At 38.9% G+C, this 23,059-nt stretch overlaps 1 protein-coding gene across 1 annotated transcript in view; it reads left to right on the top strand.

Annotated features, from left to right (window-relative positions):
- Positions 1–23,059, top strand: part of Nemp (Nuclear envelope integral membrane protein) — a 163,404-nt gene that overhangs the window by 13,622 nt on the left and 126,723 nt on the right. Inside the window, exons 3-4 of the mRNA XM_067158098.2 lie at positions 6,746–6,965; positions 18,606–18,772. Of these exons, the coding sequence (XP_067014199.1) occupies positions 6,746–6,965; positions 18,606–18,772 (387 nt within the window). The remainder of the gene's footprint in view (positions 1–6,745; positions 6,966–18,605; positions 18,773–23,059) is intronic.

Below are 23,059 nucleotides of genomic sequence, written 5' to 3'. Positions count from 1 at the left end.
AATAACGGACCATTTATATTGGTATTATAAATTTACTCATTCAGGACAAATATTTCAGATTCCCTATGGGAATCAACATCTATATCATCTGATGGCCAAGCAGGCATCAATTTTTGATAATGAGACAAAGTCTCTTAGTGCATTGGCACTGCCGGTGGCTCTAGTTAGCCTATGCAGTGGCCTCCACGGTATGCACTAGCCAGCGTATTGGTAGGTGTGCTAGGTACCAACTGATGAGCCCACCCTAGCACACGAGGGCGAAACGCTGGCAACCAAGAATGAGTTAGCTGGAAAATTTATAATGTCCAATAACGGACCATTTATATTGGTATTATAAATTTACTCATTCAGGACAAATATTTCAGATTCCCTATGGGAATCAACATCTATATCATCTGATGGCCAAGCAGGCATCAATTTTTGATAATGAGACAAAGTCTCTTAGTGCATTGGCACTGCCGGTGGCTCTAGTTAGCCTATGCAGTGGCCTCCACGGTATGCACTAGCCAGCGTATTGGTAGGTGTGCTAGGTACCAACTGATGAGCCCACCCTAGCACACGAGGGCGAAACGCTGGCAACCAAGAATGAGTTAGCTGGAAAATTTATAATGTCCAATAACGGACCATTTATATTGGTATTATAAATTTACTCATTCAGGACAAATATTTCAGATTCCCTATGGGAATCAACATCTATATCATCTGATGGCCAAGCAGGCATCAATTTTTGATAATGAGACAAAGTCCCTTAGTGCATTGGCACTGCCGGTGGCTCTAGTTAGCCTATGCAGTGGCCTCCACGGTATGCACTAGCCAGCGTATTGGTAGGTGTGCTAGGTACCAACTGATGAGCCCACCCTAGCACACGAGGGCGAAACGCAGGCAACCAAGAATGAGTTAGCTGGAAAATTTATAATGTCCAATAACGGACCATTTATATTGGTATTATAAATTTACTCATTCAGGACAAATATTTCAGATTCCCTATGGGAATCAACATCTATATCATCTGATGTCCAAGCAGGCATCAATTTTTGATAATGAGACAAAGTCTCTTAGTGCATTGGCACTGCCGGTGGCTCTAGTTAGCCTATGCAGTGGCCTCCACGGTATGCACTAGCCAGCGTATTGGTAGGTGTGCTAGGTACCAACTGATGAGCCCACCCTAGCACACGAGGGCGAAACGCTGGCAACCAAGAATGAGTTAGCTGGAAAATTTATAATGTCCAATAACGGACCATTTATATTGGTATTATAAATTTACTCATTCAGGACAAATATTTCAGATTCCCTATGGGAATCAACATCTATATCGTCTGATGGCCAAGCAGGCATCAATTTTTGATAATGAGACAAAGTCTCTTAGTGCATTGGCACTGCCGGTGGCTCTAGGTAGCCTATGCAGTGGCCTCCACGGTATGCACTAGCCAGCGTATTGGTAGGTGTGCTAGGTACCAACTGATGAGCCCACCCTAGCACACGAGGGCGAAACGCTGGCAACCAAGAATGAGTTAGCTGGAAAATTTATAATGTCCAATAACGGACCATTTATATTGGTATTATAAATTTACTCATTCAGGACAAATATTTCAGATTCCCTATGGGAATCAACATCTATATCATAGGTGAAACTTTGCAATAAATTATTTTTTAAATAATAAGTTTTGCTGTTAAATGTCCATAAGGAACCCAAACTGAAATTTAATAAGTTGCAGTCTTGTTGACAACCTGGCCAGAAAGAAAGTGAATCTTTTAATGAATCTTAAAAATCAAAATTGCCAAAATTTGTAATGATATCTCATTTTTAAAGCAATGTTTACAAGATAGTTTAACACTGAAATTTGCCAACCTCAAACCCAATAATTCAAAGATTACCACAAAAGAACAGAAGATGTTTTCTAAATTGAACGCAATAGTAATAAAAATTAAAGATTAGAATTTCATAGTGTTCCGTATTGAAGTGAGTTCACTATTAATTCTGCAGAATTGATTGGCTGAAATTTCAACACACAGTGCTCCCTAAAGTGTTTTAGTGCTTCACAAACAGCAACTGATGGAATTATTTAAACTTCACATTTTATTTACCTGTATTTCTATACTAATATTATAAAGAGGAAACATTTGTTTGTTTGTAACGAATAGACTCAAAAACTACTGAACCGATTTTAAAAATTACTTCATCTATAGAAAGCTACATTGCATGTGAGTAACATGGGCTGTATTTTATTTTCAAAACAATTCGAGGTGTGGGGCACGGGGGCTAGATATAAAAATAATAGGCTAATATAGGCAAAATATCAAATTTGTCGTATAAGGACGAGACAAAGCTCAATTTAATCCTCTTTACGCAAAGAACAAAACTCGGTAAGCCCTATGGGCTCGAAAACCATGTTTTAAGGCCCTAAAACCAACCGTTACGGAGATATGGCACCACACTACCCCTGCACTAGGAATCAGATAAAGGAATGAGCTGCCGTAACCATGGAAACGTCAGCTCCAGGATTCTACAGCAGCGAAATTATCTACAATAAATCACAAAAACCTAACATGTTACAGACATGAAAATTGATATTTGGAATCCCCTTTAAAAATTAAAAAAAACCACAAATATTTGTTTTCAGAAAATCCACGTAAGGGGGTGGGGTGTGAAAAGAAGTGAGGAAGGAGTTGAATTATTTATATGAGGATACATATATCTCAAAAAATGAAGATGTTACAGACTTTAAAATTGGTATTTGGAATCTACTTTAAAAATGAACACACTCTTTTTGGAAAATGCACTTAAGGGAGTGAAAAGAATAAAAAAAGCTGTTGAATATTTTTAAAACGAGTATATTCTTCTTCTATCACTTTATCCACACCTGTGAGGTTGTGGGTGCGAACTGTGTCGCACATGTGGATTTGACCCTGTTTTACGGCTGGATGCCCTTCCTGACGGCAACCGTATGTGTAGGGATGTAATATATACTTCTATACTAATATTATAAAGAGAAAAAATCTGTATATTTGTTTGGAACGGATAGACTCGAAAACTACTGAACCGATTTTAAAAATTACTTCACCTATAGAAAGCTACATTGCCAGTGAGTAACGTGGGTTGTATTTTATTTTCAAAACAATTCGAGGTGGGGCGACGGGGGGAGATATAAAAATATTAAAACAATAGGCTAATATAGACGAAATCGAATTTGTCGTGCAAGGACGAGACCAAGCTCATAAAACTCGGTAAAACCTTCGAGTGATATATGTATATGTTGATTCCCATAGGGAATGTGAAACATTTGTCCCGAATGAGTAAATTTATAATACCAATATAAATGGTCCGTTATTGGACATTATAAATTTTCCAGCTAACTCATTCTTGGTTACCAGCGTTTTGCCCTCGTGTGCTAGGGTGGGCTCATCAGTTGGTACCTAGCACACCTACCAATACGCTGGCTAGTGCATACCGTGGAGGCCACTGCATAGGCTACATGCAGCCACCGGCAGTGCCAATGCACTAAGAGACTTCGTCTCATTACCAAAAATTGATGCCTGCTTGGCTATCAGATGATATATGTATATGTATATGCACTAGCCAGCGTATTGGTAGGTGTGCTAGGTACCAACTGATGAGCCCACCCTAGCACACGAGGGCGAAACGCTGGTAACCAAGAATGAGTTAGCTGGAAAATTTATAATGTCCAATAACGGACCATTTATATTGGTATTATAAATTTACTGTTTCAGATTCCCTATGGGAATCAACATATACATATATCATAGATATATCATAGATATATATAGATTTCTTGCTGCTTTCTTTATTTGTGGGTTCAGTTCACTGAACTGTTCTATCAAGCTTCTTTTCTTTGTTTCATCTTTGTAATGATTTAGCTTTGTTTTGATATCGCTTATCTCTTCCATCTTCTTCCAGGTATTGTCTGATATCCATTCCTTTCTCCTGTTTTGCTTGAATCGCAATATCTCCTCACTGGTATTCAAGAAGGCTAATTTTATCCTTTCCCATTTTCCATTCACTCTCGTTTCATTTGGACCACCTCCTGCGTTATCTAGATCAAGTGAACTGTTCCTATTCTTCAGCTTGATTACAAAATCCTTTTAAACTTCAGCATCCTTCAATTTTTCGACTTTGGGTTTTCTCATTCTACTTCGTTTATTCCTTTGGTTTACTGCAACAATCTTCAGTTTAACTTCAGCTATTACCAGGTGGTGTTCGCTTCCACAATCTGCACCTCTTTTGTTCCGAGTGTCTAAGAGGGATCGTCTCCACGTCTGGCTGATTGCAAAGTGATCAATTTTATTTAGAGTTCTCCCATCTGGCGAAATCCATGTTACCTTGTGACATGTCCTGTGAGGAAAAATTGATCCACCAATCACCAAATGGTTATTTAGGCAGAATTCAACAAAGTGCTCTCTCCATTGTCATTCTGGACTCCCACTCTGTGTTTCCCTAGAACTCTTTGCACCCCGTCATTTTTATTCCCAATCTTGGCATTCAAATCACCCATTAGCATTTTGATGTCTTTCTTCGTAATCTTTGTCAGGACACTTTCAAGCTGTCCATAAAAATGGTCCTTTTCTTCCGGCTCTGCTGTTTCTGTTGGTGCATAGCACTGTACCAGATGAATATTTCTAACTCTTGTCTTGAACAGTGCTGTAATGGTGCGGTCTGAAACAGGGTTCCAGTCAAGGAGGTATTTTCATGCTTCTCTTGTCAGCAACAGTTCCAGTCCGCTTTGGTGGTCATCATCTTCTTTCCTGAATATAACAACGTTTTGCCATCTCTCAAGTGATGCTTTCCAAATCCATTCCATCGTGTTTCACTCAGTCCAAGCACCATCATCTTATAGTGATCCATTTCCTTGGAAATCTGTTCCAACTTTCCTGCTTCGTACATTGTTCGCACATTCCAGAAACCAATTCGAGTCCAAGTTTTCATTCCAAAAGTTGTCATCGAGATTTCCGTGCGGTTTACTTTTGTATGTGTTTCTATAATACTTGATTCTCGGGTGTGCAAGTTATTAGCCCACAGCACCCAAAGCCCAGTGGGAGGGACTGCCTCCTATAGCATCTAGGCGTGCTGATTTTCTGACAGGGTTTCTTCCCTTAACCTTTGGAGAACCAACTCCCTATACTACAAGGCAGTAGCTTCACCAGAACCGCATTAGCCGCTATTTTCAGGGTTTCTGTAAGGCCTTCAGAGCTACCGTAGCGGTCCCGGGGCACATGAGGTTCTCACTGTACTTTCACCCCTACAGGCATTCCCCTACTTCTAACATTGCCCATCCCCCACAACGTGGACGAGGGGTGGGAATTATGGTGAATACACTGAGTCAATTCTCGTCCTAATTACTCCAGCTGACAAATCTACCCATATTATTCGCTCATTTACGTGCCTAACAGAAACTATGTTGCGTGCAATGGTATTCCTGATGAACAGCCCTACCCCACACTTCGCCCTTCCATTTTTAACACCTGTCAAGTACACTTTAATAATCTCCTATCTCTTCCTCATTATCTCCCCTTACCCGAATATCACTCACTCCTAGCACATCCAGATGCATCCTCTTTGTTGACTCGGCCAGTTCTACTTTCTTTCTTCCTTTCATAAGCCCCATTAATATTGATAGCTCCCCATCAAATTCCATTTCGTTAGCCAAGGACTCCCTCGCCTGTCAAATGGGAATGGGACTCAGTTACTCCCATAAGCCCGAGGCTTGCTTGAAATGTTCTGAGCTTTGTAAATTCTTGAAGCAGGATGCTACCCTACTTACATAGTCCAAGTGAGGATCTCTCTAACAGGTTAGGGACCACGGTAGATTGTATAGTCCTAGCCACGTGAGCACAAGGAGCGCCATGACTCAGAATATGTCTCAGATGCCCACTCCCATTCCATAGCAACTGAATCCCAACTCTCAGGACCACTTACTATGCCACTCACCTGTTGCCTATGGTTCAAAAACTAAGACGTGACAACAGTAACCCACACCTTGAACCATATGATATTGACTCGTTTCTATAAAATATTGTGATGAAGCTCGATAGCTGCAGTCGCTTAAGTGCGGTCAGTATCCAGTTTTCGGGAGATAGTGGTTTCGAATCCCACTGTCGTCAGCCCTGAAGATGGTTTTCCGTGGTTTCCCATTTTCACATCAAACAAATGTTGGGGCTGTACCTTAATTCCACTTCCTTCCTATTCCTACCTAGCCCTTTCCTGTCTCATTGTTGCTATAAGACCTATCTGTGTCGGCATGACGTAAAGCAACTTGAAAAAAATATTTTTTACCTTATCATTTAATATACATAATTCTGATTAGACAAATATTAAGGGATATCATAGAATTTTTTTCTCTTTTCATTCAGGTTTGTTCAATACAAATTGCTGAATTAGTGGTTAGCTCCTTATCACCCTTACCCTTCACTTAATACAAAGTATCATAAAATTCCACCCAGTCGTTTTTCCCATGATGCTGTAATTGACAATCAACTGAACCTGACATTGGCTATTTCTTGCTCTGTCAGATATAAAAACCAGGTATTGGTTTTATATTCAATAAGTATAGTCAGGGAAGCAAATTTTATTTACTTAGGTTTGGAAAGAAGGCTGTGGAGTTCATGGACTATTTTGTTAGATATTTAATTCACATGCCTAATTGTGTTCCAAATTATGCATTTGTTAGTTGGAAGTATGTATTAACATTTAGTGAAATTAATGTACTTACATTTTTATCTTCTTTTTCAGCTGAATATTAACTTAAAGTCTCAAAATTTTGAACAGTATGATGGTTCAACGCCAGAAGAAGTATCATCTGAGTATGAACTGCATCATTCGTCATGGAAATTCTCTCTGTTCTCTTCAAAATCAAAGAATATAACCATGGCTGCTTTTAATAACAGTTGTATTGGTATTTCATGCCAGGGTGAAATACAAGAGACTTATATTGCTGAGTTGTTAGTTATACGTGAGTATGAAATGTTATATTTTGTTTCTTTTTTCTGTGTCGCTGTGAAAGGTGTTAGTTTGAAAGTATAGAACAAGTACAGACATGAACATTATAAAGTGTGATATTACATCTATAAGAACATTAATTTTAAAGCAAAATCAGGACTCTGGTTCTCAAGCTTTATGTATTTCAGTTCTTCACTAAGGGTGAAGAGGCCTTTGATATGAAGTAGGTTGTAAGAAGCGTTTACATGTTTGGCAAACAGGCAAAATACTAGTAACTGAAAATTAAATCCCTTAAATAAAACAACTTGTTTTAAAAGTGTTATTCATTTTAAATAGACCAAACCTGAGAATAAGCTATTGCTTAACTTTTTCAAGGGATTTTTTAAGCATTCAGAAATGGTGCAACACTTCTGCAGTTGGAGCAAAATTTGTTGGATTTATTTCGCTATTTATTTACATTATTTCGAAATTGCTTAAGTCTGTAACCTTTACGGGCTCAAATATAAGATGTCATTTTAAATCCCTACCAATAGATTTTATGGGCGTGGTTGTAACTACGTGTTCATGGTACTATGTTGTAACAAATTCTGTGGTGATGGCACTTGAGAGTAGTTTTAGTTATATCTATATATATATAATAAGAGTTTTGTCTGTACATTATTCAAAATTTAAAAAGGATGGTATTTCTGTATTGGTCATGTCCATAGTAACAAGGAAATGCACTTTTTAATTTCTGTCTGCCTGTATGCATGTATGCATGTATGTATGTATGTATGTATGTATGTGTGTATGCATGTATGTATGTATTGAACCCTTTGGTCCACTCTGAAGGATACCTACCTTTCTTACCTATCAGCACAATTTCACGAGATCTGTCTCTTGGGTCGTATCGGATTCTTCGTCACTTGCTGAGGTAAAGGTAGGCTTCAGTAATCCTAATCTATCTACTCAAATGAAAGGTCTTATAAAATACCTGTATTTTTATTTAGGAAAAATTTACTGAAGAAACTACTAATTTGAAATCCATGTATAATTCGGACTCTCTCTTGTCCACTCTACCGCAGTCATTTTTACACTTAGGGGCCGAACGCTGGTTTGAGCCTTTGACTTAACTGCCTGATGGGCATCCTTACTAGAAACCATTGTCTCAATAATTAAATAAAGAAAAGAAAGTCTGGAAATCCTTAAATTCGGCTTCCATGTGAGACTACATGTAACATCATAATGATTCTTGATAGTCCAGCCCTCGTAACACGAACTCTGGACTCTGGGTATAATTAAGGCAGTCCAATCGGTGTGTGCCACACAGTGGTTATACAGCATGGACCCTTAATTGAATCGATGTGACCTGCGACTATGTCATGGACCGACCTCTAAACTTCTAAGTTACTTTAAAGTCATTGTGAATGATGACCGCAAGGAAAATGATGCTACAGTGGCATATGGCCCTAATCTAAGTCCCTGAGGTTGAAGACCCCATGACCATCCAAGTTTCTAAGTTGAAGGCTAAACACAATTAAGTTACATCGGTTGATGACCAAAGTTCCACTTTACTAACCCCAGCACATTTACTGCTCAATCAATCAAAATAAAATAATGCAACAACAACAACAACGCTCACAATACTTTGTGGCAATAAAATCCATTACCTTTGGATATGTTTTTACAAAAACATTACAATGATATTAATAGGTACTGAATTGCTACGATATGATACAGTGTTAATTTTTTGCCTGTGTTCAATATATTAGTTGTTTTAAGATCTTTGCTAATTGGCTGATGATGACACTTGAAATGTGTTGAAACCGGTCCCAATAAACAGGTTGTAACTACTTTTTAGTTCAACTTACTACGGAGTATTGAAAGGTGGATCCTTCCCTATAATATTGTACATCTTATTTCTCTATTCAATACGGAACAATCATGAAGTTTTTAACTTTAAACCAAAAGTAACTCGCCGTATAGTGTAAGCCGATTACGATGTCATATCTTGTCATAACATATCATAAAGTTTGTGCACCCTCACAAACAAAACAATCATCACTACCACCGCTCTGTATTTTGGATAACCCTGAAATTGGCTAACCTTGCTCATTATACTCTAACTTTAGGGTTTCAAATATACATTACGATCTCAATTAAACAAATTCACAGTATCTAATAACATACACGTTATTCCCGGATGAAAATTTCAACTAGATCCCGTAGTTATTTATCTCCGTTGCCAAGAATGCAATTTCATTTAACTCGTAACACTCTACACGTTTCCGTTGTGCAAAACTATCCTTCAATCAGCTGGCAGCTTGAGACACACACGACCCTCCTCTGTCTGTCATTTTCAACTTGAAACACGTCATCGTCATACATGACTGGCTTCAAAGAATGAACCCCTTTGACTTCGCAAAATAGATCAAAATACTATATTCTGATCAAACAAATATGCACATAGATTTACTTTTAAATGTCCCGCAATAATTGTACACGTCACAAATTAACACCGGCATGAATTCTCTCACTCACTTCCATCCCAAATATATAAAATATTCCTCGGGCTCACATCAAAGTCCCGGCATCATCTACAGGTTTCCAATCACCTGATTTGCAAATCCTATCTCAACTCACACGACAAATCTAACCTCTCATACTCAACGACTGTCACCAACAAAAGAACTGGAATAAAAATCCTTACTAGATTCCACGACGCCTAATAATGCACAATACTTTAATAATGAACAACTTCGCATAAAATGATCTTGTATTTTAAAACTGGATTTTCACGAAAATGACTGATAAATTTACTGTTATTATTGTCACTCAGACACGGTTTGAACGGACATAGAATACGTTACACTTCATGACAAATTCACCAATCTGCATCACTCAACACTACATACAGCGTTTCCATCCGATTGAAAATGGGTAACCACGGATCCCTTTGCACCAATTCCATTAAAATCCAACTGAAAATTTTACGTCGAATAAACAACTTAATTTGACATCACAAAATATAGGCAATAAAATAACATGGAAATGACGATCTACTTTGGACGTGATATCACTTCAAAACCCTCGTTAATAACTTTTTACAACATTACACGGCAATAATAAATTATTATATTTAAAAAAACCACCTTTCCAATACACAAAATCCTTATAATTAGGATGAAACCATTTTAATTACAAATTGGACATGTTTCGCTCAATCTTAGTGAGCATCAGCAGCAATAGGTAACATAAATCATTGCTGGGTCAGGGCCCTAATTCTAACATTTCAAAAACCAACTTTTCACGGTTTAGGCCCAAGCTTTGTAACTTGTTGATGATGATGATGATGATGCTTGTTGTTTTAAGGGGCCTAACATCGAAGGTCATCGGCCCAAGCTTTGTAACGAAGATGTTTATTAAGGACAGAGTTTATTATGCCAAGAAACAATATAATAGCCTGTGTTTTAATAGATAAGACAAATGAATTCATATGAAATTTGTGTCACTTTCATAATCTATAACATGAACCTGCTACGCAGGCATAGCAGGGGGAGAGGTGATACTCCCACGTGGCGCGTCCCTGGTGGTGGATAGGGGGGTCCTAACCGGCTTGCCGGCGGACTTGAGGGAAATAAAATACCTCTCGTGGACCAAATACACTACCCCCTGAGGGTGGGAAACGCACATGTAGAATACACCCACGGTATCCCCTGCCTGTCGTAAGAGGTGACTTACAAGGGGCGACCAAGGGATGATTGAATCAGAACCATAAAACTACTCTTGATTCGTACCATCATGCGGGGAACACCATGGGTTGCATGTACTTGCAAGTAGTATCACTAAATTGCTACGAAATAGGTTTGTGATTAGTTGCAGTAAAAAGCCTGGCCTGGTGGATTCCAGTACCTGTGCGTTGTACCCATGTGGGCAACACCGCGGGTCTGGGCGTAGCCTGTGAGTTATACCGCTATATGAGCGGCACCGTGGGTCAGCGTTGCCTGTGATTGGTACCCACTATGTGAGGAACACGATGGGAATTCCGGCGCCAGTGACTAGTACACCTAGGTGAGGAACCTTACCAGTTTGCGTTGGCTATGAGTGGCGCCATTGTGTGAGAAACACCTTAGGTCTGCATTCCCTGTACAAATTGCAATACTTGTGAGTAGTACCATCTTGTGTGGACCACCGTGAGTCTTCGCTACTTTTGATCAGTACCCCAAAATGACAAATACCATGGTTCTACTTTACTCGCGACATTTACCATTCTGTGGGGCCTTAGACATGAATTTAGCATCCCTTCAGACATCAAGCATCATTGTGCTTTATAAATGGTCCCTTGGTCAATAATACTTCTGATCCACTGTTTTTGTTTGTTTGTTTGTTTTTGTTTTTTTGTAGGATTCATGTCCATCCATTCATTCTTCATGACATTTTTTATTTTGGTTAGTGGGTGAATTTGAATTTTTTGTTATTTCATTTCGTACCATTAAGGGCCGATGACCTCGATGTTAGGCCCCGTTAAACAACAAGCATCATCATCATCATCATCATAATCTATATTTAACATTAACAGAGCAACACATAAGTTAAAAATACTTTTTGTTTTTTCAGTTTACAAAGTGATAAAGAACATGGAATACTTGTACACTGTTCAGAATATTTGGGTATTGTTATCAGTCTACATGACTGGATCTGTATGATTCTTTTGAATTTTACCTATTTTCAATTTTGCCACCACTACTCTGTGGTCTCCATCAAATGCCTCATCTGGTAGTGCTGTTACGTCCATTAACTATTTACGATTTATTTTCTTAACCAAAAAATAATCAATAACTGTCTTATTTTCGTCCTTTCTTTTTTCTTACTATATTTTAATTGTTTTGGAAATTTTTTAGGGGTTGTTTAATGAGCTTTTTTTACAATTTGTTTTACGTCACACCGATACAGATAGGTTTTATGGCGATGATGGGATAGGAAAGGGCTAGGAGGGGAAAGGAAGTGGCCGTGGCCTCAGCATTTGCCTGGTGTGAAAATGGGAAACGACGGAAAACCATCTCCAGGGCTGCTGACAGTGGGGTTCAAACCCACAGTCTCCCGAATACTGGATACTGGCCACACTTAAGCAACTGCAGCAATCGATCTCGGTAATGAGCATTTAATGGTCTGGCTAGTTTACCGGTAATTTAATGTTACGTCATTTTCTGGTGCCGTTGTTGCCATTTGTAGAAGTGTATTGTTATTATTATTGTGTATTAGGGAGTAAATGTAAGGTAGAGAGAGATTTATTAAAGAAATAATAAATCGTTCGTCCTCTATTGAGAGAGACCATTTGAATCCGGAATACAGTCAAGGTTACAATTTCAAAAGAATTTAAAAACATCAAAAAGTGGAAGTTTCTAATTGTTAATGCTGTTATTGTCTTCTTTACCTCCAGGGGTATTGGCGAGGAATGTTAATCACATTCTCAGGAATGATTTGTATAGGGTGCCTCAGAATCTGTATTATTATTTTTTGTATTTCACAGAAAGGAATTTTAAAATATTGTAGTAACGTTGATGTCTGACCAGGAAGGGTGTGTCTTGCTCCGAATAGCAGGCCTCTAACAACCCACCGATTGATAGGTATTTTGTATTTTGCTGACAGGTAAGGCAAGCGTGGTACATATATAGCGTGCTTTACTAGGTCCGCATCCGAAGCCTGATTTGAGTCTCTTTCAAAGCGAATGGTGGGATCTAAGACCATTGCTTTACTGTCCTTTTTGCTGATGCCTATGATGTCAGCTGTCCGATTAGAGTCATCGGTAGAGATGCAGTGGGGAGCTGTACCATAATTAAGGCCATAGCTGCTTCCTTCCCACTTATAGCCCTTTCCTTTCCCATAGTCACCATAAGACTTATCTGTGTCAGTGCAGCGTAAAGCCAATGTAAAAACAAAACAAAAAATAAAAAGAAAGAACAGGGAGATGCAGTGAACCTCCTTGTGCACCTCCCATGCACACTGTCTCAAGGCTTGAGCAATTGATGTTCTTACATGGTGGTAGTGATGGTTGTCCATTAGCTGAGTGTGGAATCCCAGTATATGTCCAAGGGTTTCTGTCTCATTGCAGCCAGTTTGGCAACAACAGGTTGTGCTGAATGGCCTACCCAGAACTGATCTAACTGCAGTGAGGTTGCATGACATCTTCACTGCTTTTATGTATTCAGAGGAGGTCAGAGGTGATTTATGAGTCATCCAAGAGTTTGCTTTCAGGCAGTATGAATATAACACTACTCCCTTTCCTTTATGTGGTAACTGACACCACAACTGAAAGGATCGATTTCTCATAATTTCACATAGTTTTCTTGTATACTGGCTTCCCATTCTGTGCAAATTATTCCCATCCCTCTGACCTTTCTGGTACCATACAGAATGTAATTTAGAGTATCATCTGGCAGCGTCATCATTTTTTTTTACAGAAGCTCGTATAATTTTGTTCAGATCTTTAGGAAAGGAGTTTGAAAGTTTTGTCAGAGGGGAACATTATCGTGGATAGATTAAACCCGGCCAAACAAACTCATTAATAATCTTGATCCTTTGCTCTGGTTTGAGAAGTTTTGTTTTTACCGGATTATTTAAGTCAGAAGTTAGTGTGCTTACTAGTTTATGTCTGTCAAGAGAAATTTTATTGTTGAAATCAATTCCTAAATACTTGATTCATTAGTTGTTTGTTTTTATCGATGGGATTATTGAACCTTGGAGTGTAGTGACATTTCCTTCAGTTAATTTTCCTTTTTTTCACAATTGATTTACTTTTAAGAGGATTGATATGTAAACCAATTTCTGCAAAGCCGCTTTAGGCTAAATTTATCAAGTTAGAAGCATCACTTTTGGTTTTACTGAGTATAACTAGGCCATCTATGAAAGCAAATGAGGATATAGTCTGAACATCAGATATAACATAGCCATAATGTTGGCATGTGTCATGGTCAGTGAGATCTTGTATTACAGTAATGATTGCTAAATTAGAAAGAAATGGTGAGATGGGGGACCCTTGAGCTATGCCACACTGGATTTCAATGGGTTTTGGTTTCTTATGATCAGCTTCCACTTGAATTGTGTTCTTTGTAAGAAATGTTTCAATTAATGTACCTAATTTTCTAGGAATTTTGGATTGTCGGAGATGTGCTTGATATGTTCATTTTAGATAGTCAAACGCTTTTGTGACGTCAAAAAAAAATGACAATACTTTTTGTTTTGTTTCACATCCTGGAAGCAACCCTTCGAAAGGGAAGCATTGACATGAGTTCCAGGTGATGGCACGTAGCCATGCTGGTGAGGACTCAGTGTTATTGGAATGTTATTGGAAATACAGTTGGTGTGGAAGGCGGTTCCCCAGCTCACATACTTCATAATGCCATCCAACTTGGGTCATACAATATCGATTTAGATTGTATCATGTTCAAGCTTTATAACCACTTTTCTGTCCATACAGTAAGAACAGAGGAACAAAAAAATTATTATTATTTTGTAGAAATTAACTTCAAGCAATTTCTTAGGCATAACAAAACAAGATGGTTACCTTGAAGATGGTTTTCCGTGGTTTCCAGTTTTCACGCCAGGCAAATGCAGGGTTGTACCTTAATTAAGGCCATCGCCATTTCCTTCCCAATTCTAATCCTTCCCCATTCTTGCGCCGCTGGAAACCTTTGATGTGTTAGTGCGATGTTAAACCAGTAGGAAAAAAAAAAAATTATGGGAATATTCATATTCAGTTAGATCAAAGAAGCAATCCGATTTTAAACTTAAATGAGGTATGTGACAAATTCAGCATACTGTATGGTGAGTTGATAAATGTACTTTTTACACATTACAAAATGTATAAACAAACCATTCCTACCCTTACACACTTTACCCCCTCCCCTACTATCACCTCCTAATTCTATCGGCGTCGACTTGCTTTATCATTTAACCTTGTACAATTCTATGTCAGCTATGCACCGCGTACATACACTGTCTACATGAGCTGTAAGTAATACATACATACATACTTCATACATCATCATTATAGACTGTTATGCCTTTCAATGTTCAGTGTGAAAGCCTCTGTGAATTTACTAAATGTCGCCACAATACATTATTTGCAACTAGTGCTGTGGCCTCATTTAGTTCTATACCTCTTATCTTTAAATCGTTAAAAACTGAGTCTAACCATTGTCATCTCAGTCTACCTCTACTTCTCTTACCCTCCATAACAGAGTCCATTATTCTCCTAGGTAACGTATCCTCCTTCATTCACCTCACATGACCCCACCACTGAAGCCTGTTTATGCGTACAGCTTCATCCATCAAGTTCATTCCTAAATTAGCCTTTATTTCCTCATTCTGAGTACCCTCCTGCCATTGTTCCCACCTGTTTGTACCAGCATTCATTCTCATTACTTTCGTGTCTGTTACTTCTAACTTATGAATAAGATATCCTGAGTCCACCCAGTGTTCACTCCCGTAAAGCAAAGTTGGTCTGAAAATGGACCGATGTAAAGATAGTTTCGTAGGGGAGCTGACTTCCTTCTTACAGAATACTGTTGATCGCAACTGCGAGATAACTGCATTAGCTTTACAACACCTTGATTCAATCTCACTTACAATATTACCATCCTGGGAGAACACACAACCTAAATACTTGAAATTATCGACCTGTTCCAGCTTTGTATCACCAATCTGACATTAAATTCTGTTGAATTTCTTACCTACTGACATCAATTTAGTCTTCGAAAGGCTAATTTTCATACCATACTTATTGCATCTGTTTTCAAGTTCCAAGATATTAGACTGCAGGCTTTCGGCAAAATCTGCCATTAAGACCAAGTCACCGGCATAGGTCAGGCTACTTACTACATTTCCACCTAACTAAATCCCTCCCTGCCATTTTATACTTTTCAGCAGATGATCCATGTTAACTATGAACAGCAAAGGTGAAAGATTACAGCCTTGTCTAACCTCTGTAAGTACCCTGAACCAAGAGCTCATTCTCCCACCAATTCTCACTGCAGCCCAATTGTCGACATAACTGCCTTTGATTTATTTTAATAATGAACCTTTAATTCCATAGTCCCCCAGTATGGCGAACATCTTTTAACTCGGTACCCTGTCATATGCTTTCTTTAGATCTACGAAACATAAACACAACTGCCTATTCCTCTCGAAGGATTTTTCAGTTACCTAGCGCCTACTGATAATCTGATCCTGACAACCTCTCTGTGGTCTGAAACCACACTGGTTTTCATCCAACTTCCTCTCAACGACTGATTGCACCCTCCCTTCCAAGATGACCGTGAATACTTTGCGTGGTATACTAATCATTGAGATACCTCGATAGTTGTTGCAATCCTTCCTGTTTCTTGCCTATAGATAGGTGCAATTACTGCTTTTGTCCAATCTGAAGGTACCTTACCAACACTCCATGCTAATCTTACTACTCTATGAAGCTATTTCATCCCTGCCTTCCCACTATACTTCACCATTTCATGTCTGATTTCATCTATTCCTACTGCTTTATGACAGTGGAGTTTATTTACCATCCTTTCCACTTCCTCAAGTGTAATTTCACCACCATCAATTTCCTCCTCCCTATGAGCTTGGCTGTTCACAACACCACCAGGAAGATTTCCTTTTATGTTGAAAAGATGTTCAAAATATTCCCTTCACCTCTCCAGTGATTCCCTGGGATCTATTATGAGTTCACCTGAATTACTCAAAACACTGTTCACTTCCTTTTTACTGTCCAGAAAGGTTTCTCTGCTGCTTGGCCTAGCCTTTCCAGATTATTACCAAAATCTTCCCACGACTTCTTTTTGGATTCGGTAACTATTTGTTTCGCTCTGTTTCTTTCATCTGCGTAAAAATCCCTGTATGCCTCGGCCCTTGTTTAGAGCCATTTCTGATAAGCCTTCTTTTTACGTTCACAAGCTGCTCTCACTTCATCATTCCACCAAGATGTTCGCCTTTTTCCATCTTTACACACAGTTATTCCTAGGCATTCCCTTGCTGTTTCTACTACAGCATCCCGGTATGCCACCCGTTCTCTTTCTATATCCTGAACCTGCTGGCTGTGTACTGTTCAAAACTTCTCACTAATCACATCCATGTACGTCTGTCTAATTTCCTCATCCTTTAAATTTTCTACCCTTATTCGTTTGCAGATAGATTTCACTTTCTCTACCCTAGGCCTAGAGATACTTAGTTCACTACAGATCAGGTAGTGGTCTGTATCATCAACAAATCCCCGGAAAACTTGTACATTCCTAACAAATTTCCTGTATTCGAAGTCGGTTAAGATATAGTCTGTTATGGATCTGGTACCGCTAGCCTCCCATGTGTAGCTGTGAATAGCCTTATGTTTGAAGAATGTATTCATAACTGTTAAACCCATACTAGCACAGAAATCCAGCAAACGCTTCCCATTCCCATTAGCTTCCATATCTTCCCCACATTTACCAATCACTCTTTCGTATCCTTCAGTTCTATTTCCGACTCTCGCATTGAATTCGCCCATTGGCACTATCCTGTCCTTGCTGTTGACCTTGACCACGATGTCACTCAATGCTTTATAAAACTTGTCAACTTCATCCTCATCTGCACCCTCACATGGTGCATACACTGAGACAGTTCTCATCCTATTCCTCCAACTGACAAATCTGCCCACATCATTCGCTCATTTACGTGCCTAACAGAAACTATGATGCGTGCAGTGGTATTCCTGATAAACAGCCCTACCCCATACTCTGCCCTTCCTTTTCTAACACCCGACAAGTACACTTTAATAATCTCCTGTCTCTTACTCGTTATCTCCCCTTACCCGAATATCACTTACTCCTAGTACATCCAGATGCATCCTCTTTGCTGACTCAGCCAGTTCTACTTTCTTTCTTCCATGAGCCCCATTAATATTGATAGCTCTTCATCAAATTCCATTTCGTTCGCCAAGTTGTTTCCAAGGAGTTACTCGCCTGTCAAATGGGAGTGGGACTCCGTTACTCCCATAGGTCCGAGGTTTGCTTAAAATGTTCTGAGCTCGGTAAATTCATGAAGCAGGATCCTAGCCTACTTACACATAGTCCAAGTGAGGATTTCTCCTCTAACGTGTTATGGACCTTGAAAGAGTTTACTTGAAAGTGTTATGGACCACCGGTGGATTGTATAGCCCTAGCCGTCTGAGCAAAAGGAGGGCCATGACTTAGAATATGTCCGAGATGCCCACTCCCATCCCATAGCAACTAGCGTCCCGACTCTCAGGACCACTTACTAGGCCACTCAGCCGTTGCCCATGGTTCACGAACTACGACGTGACTACAGTAACCCACACCATGAACCAGTGCCATCTTATTTTAATAGTTATTTACCTCCAGGTATTTTTAATCCTATCTTTATTTTGTTTTTCTTGATTGCCAGATAAACGTGCTGTCTACATCAGTTTGTACTCCATTCCATTTTGACAAGGTCACATGCAACATTTTAATTATTTTTTTAAGTGTGTTACTAAAAAATTCTCTTATATGAAGACTATTAATATTTCTTGTCTGAGTTCTTTTTGTCCTCCTTGTCAGGTTGATGGGTGCAGTATACTGCTTGTGTTCATTATTTTATTATTTCAGTGATTATTATATGTAATTAGTTTTGTTTACCTTTTCAGGAGTGGATTATTGGCGAGTATTGAATCTGTGTTTAGGCATTCTTTTGTTCATGTCAGCCTACAAATTAAGCAGTAATCCTGTCTTCTACTATATTTGTGGAGTTACTCTAGGGATATGTGCTGGGTTCCTGATCTTAGTCTATCTACTCACCAAACTCTTGCCAAAGGTATTTATGTATGGTCTGTTAAATGTGTAGCTGTTGAATATAAGATATGATTAACTCACATGTGTTCAGGAAGTGTATTACCAGTATCATAGTATATCTAATGACCAAATGAACTGAAGCACTATACATTAGGAAATAATTAAATAGTTACAGAAGAAAAGGGACAAATTCAATGCTTCATCTTTGATCTGCAAGTATACACCCTCACATAAAAACTGTGAAACTTACTTAAACCTCTTAAACATAAGAAAAGAAAGCTATATAACCTTAACATCACAAAAACGAAAACTATGTACAACTTTGGTCCAAAAACAGTTGCCTTAACATCACATTTACATTAAACTATTAAACAAAGGCCTTAAACCATATCTCTGATGCAGATTTAATGTGTGTTATCTGAGAGAGAGAAAAAAAAAGTGCGTATGGCTTTTAGTACCGGGAGTGTCCGAGGACAAGTTCGGCTCACCAGGTGCAGGTCTTTTGAATTTACGGCCGTAGGCAATCTGCGCGTCGTGATGAAGATGAAATGATGATGAAGACAGCATATACACCCAGCTCCCATGCCAGTGAAATTAACCAATTATGGTTAACACTCCGTTACACGCAGGGTGGTGATTCCCCGCTGTTTAAACGTTTTTGCGAATTTTGAATTTTATTGAGATGCGTGAAGGGTTGTTCTCCAGGACATCCTCCACGCAGAGTGGAGTCATTGTTAGTCACAGCCGAGGCGTGTACACGAGTAGACGTTTGTTATTCTTTTCCCGGGTGGTGAGTTCCCGCGTATGCGTGTGACCGTGTGACTATTCTACGTTATATTCACGCAACGTAAACAATACTGCACCATATATATACGCTTGTTTTAAGTGATTGATAGAAACTGAGGATGGTTTTGTAGAACGAAACCTGTCATTCTTTGTATAATAGTGTGTATTTTTTACAGGTACAGGGGAGATCCCTCTGAGAGAAGGATACAGGCTGTATTACAGCGGAGGACCTGAAGCAAAAAATGGAGTGGCTATCATACTCAGAAGAGAAATCCAAGAATATGTGGAATATACAAAGTACGTCAGCGATAGGATGATGATGATGAGACTCCAGTTTGTAAATGGCGTGAAAGATCTATTTCAGTTGTATGCCCCACAAACTGGTTGCATAGATGAACATCTAGAGGACTTCTTAGAAGAAGTGGAGAGACAGATAGAAGATAAGGAAGTACTATTGATGGGAGATCTAAATGCACAAGTTGGAACGGAAAGACAAGGAAAGGAAGATGTTGTAGGGCCCTTTGGATATGGAAATGTTAATCCAGAAGGCGAGTTATTGGTGGATTTTTGCATGAGGAATCAAATGATTGTTGGAAACACCTGGTTTAGGAAGATGAACAGTCAGAAGATTACAAGGTATGGTTGGGGAGACAGAAGAACAAAGACCATGATTGATTATATAATCATAGAGAAAGAACACCGGAAGAACCTTGTAGATGTAACAGCCATGCCTGAAGAAGCCTTTGGTGGAGATCATAGAGTTGTGATAGGAAAATTGAAAGTTGGAAAGATTGAAAAACCCCAATTAAGAAGAGAGAAAAGAATTAAAGTATGGAAGTTGAAGGAGAAAAGCATACAAGAAGAATTTCAAAGGGAAATAATACCCTTGGTACCCAGGACAGAGGTGGGGAATGTTGAAGAGGAATGGAAAAGATTTAAGGAAGCACTGGTTGGATGTGCAGAAAAGGTGTGTGGTAGAACATCAGGAAATGTGTAAGACAAAGAAACACACTGGTGGAATGATAGGGTGAAGGAAAAGAAAATGGCATGGAAAACATCTAAGACTGAAGAAAGAAGAAAATATGTGTAGGCAAAGAATTTGGCCAAGAAAGTAGTTGAGGAAGAAAAGAGGAAAAGCTGGGCCTTATTCACACAGAAATTGAGAGATGATACGCAGGGCAGCAAGAAATTACTGTATGGTATCTTAAGAAACAAAAAGAGAGATCAAGTAAACACCAGATTTGTGAAGGATGAAGGTGGCATAATTTTAACAAAGCCAGAAGAAATAAGAAATAGATGGAGAGAGTATTTTCAGAAGCTGCTGAACATAAGAACGGATGACAGTCATTCAATGGATGACCAGGAAAGTCAATTAGTTGAAGAAATGGATAAAGAAATTACAATGAATGAAATTGAAATAGCAGTAAGGTAAAGAATGGAAAAACTCCTGGAATAGATGAAATTTCAGTGGAGATGATAAAGGCAGCTGGAGCTGTAGGCCTGCAGTGGACATATCGGGTTCTCTGGAATGTCTGGGAGAATAAGGAGGTCCCTGAGGATTGGCAAAAAGGAATAATCATCCCAATTTTCAAGAAAGGTGATAAGAAAGTTTTGAAGAACTACAGGGGAATTACTCTAATATCCCATGTTGCTAAGATAATGGAAAGGATACTGGAAAGTAGAATAAGGTTGAGGGTTGAGAATCAGATACAGGAAAATCAGTTTAGTTTCAGAAGTGGAAGGTCAACAGTAGAGCCTATTTTCATTATGAGACAACTAATGGAAAAGCATTGGGAGTACGGGAATGATATGGTGATGACATTCATTGATATTGGAAAGGCATATGACAGTGTCCCCAGGACAAAATTTTGGGACAGCCTGGTGCAAAAAGGAATTGGACAGGGATTAATAAAAATGATCATGGCATTGTATAAGGAATGTTGTAGTTGCGTGCAAACACAAGTTGACAGGACAAGTTAGTTCAAAATAACTAGTGGGCTGAGACAGGGAAGTGTTCTATCACCAATCCTGTTTACAATAGTAATGGATGACATCATGAGAACAGCAAAAGCAGCATATGGAGGAAGAGAAATGAACATGATATTATTTGCAGATGATATTGTGATTTGGGTAGAAGACGACAGGAAGGTTCAAGAATAGTTGAATGTGGTGAATGGAAAGATAGAAGAATGTGGATTGAAAATAAGTGTAGAAAAGAGTAAAACTCTTGTTATGACTAGAGGGGAGAAAGAAGGGAAAGGTCAGATAAGACTTGCAGACAAGCCGCTGGAAGTAGTGGAAACGTTTAAATACCTGGGGAGTGAATTAATGGAGAATGCTCGACTGGATGCTGAGATTAGCAAGAGGATTCAAGCTGGAAGTTGTTTCTATCATAGGGTAAGAAACATGTTATGGGACAAAGATGTGCCAACGGAAGCAGAGGACATTATGTACAAGATGAATTACGTACCCATAACAACTTACGGAGCAGAAACTTGGACAATGACAAATAAGGATGAGAGTCGAATACAGGCAGCCGAAATGAAGTTCTTGAGGAGTATGATACAGAAGAGTAGAAGAGACAAAATAAGGAATGAGAAAATCCGGGAAGAAATTGGAGAGGAAAAAATGAATGATAAAATAGAGAAGAGCCGACTAAGATGGTTTGGGCACATAAAGCGAATGAGCGATTAAAGAATGCCAAAAAAGGTGATGGAAATGCAAATCCAACGAAGGAGAGGCCGTGGACGACCACGATTGAGATGGAAGGATACCATCCAACGTAGCATTATAGAAAGAAACCTGGACTGGGACACAGTGTTGGAAGAGGAGTGGTGGAAAGACCGAAGAAAGTGGAGAGGAACCATATTTGCCCCTACCTGGCTACAGCTGTATAAAGGGAAATGATGATGATGATGTTTATAGTGTTATAATTTATATTGAAACTGTTGTGTGTTTGACAGACTGGAAAGTTTTTTGTCTCATGCAACTATTGAGCTTGGTTCCTAGCTGTTACGTCCGTAATACTCCTCAGTAGAAGAAGAGAAAAAGATGAGTTGAGCAGGATTCAGGTTAACATTCGAACCACATAATTGCAATTTCCATGGCAGCAAACCCTTCTGCATGCACTGGACCCTTATTTTCTTTGCCAGCTCCAACTTCATTTCATTTTTCAAGGCATTAGACTTTCCCTAAACACATTCTTTGATTCCATCTTTGTTTCAAATTTTTAAATCAAAATCCACATCACTTTCTAGTCACTGATTTGCATCTCGTTCATCGCACTCTTCAAATCTTGTGATTGATTAAAATATTCCTGTAAATTCATTAACCCACTGCTCTTTGGGGTCAGATTTTGAAAGTTCATCTACTGGCCATAGTTTATACTAAGCTCTTTTGAGATTGATTTCCTTCATCAGTTCTCATGATTCTGCTAACATAGAGCAACATCTTTAAGATTGAGCTTCTTAGACAGAAACAATAACTCTCCTGGTCGTTATCTGCGAGTAGTAAATGGCAGAGG

This window comes from Anabrus simplex, chromosome 1, assembly GCF_040414725.1.
Source record: "Anabrus simplex isolate iqAnaSimp1 chromosome 1, ASM4041472v1, whole genome shotgun sequence".
In the NCBI taxonomy this organism is placed as follows: Eukaryota; Metazoa; Arthropoda; class Insecta; order Orthoptera; family Tettigoniidae; genus Anabrus; species Anabrus simplex.
Note: the sequence above shows the minus strand (reverse complement) of the source record. Positions and strands in the feature narration are given on the sequence as shown.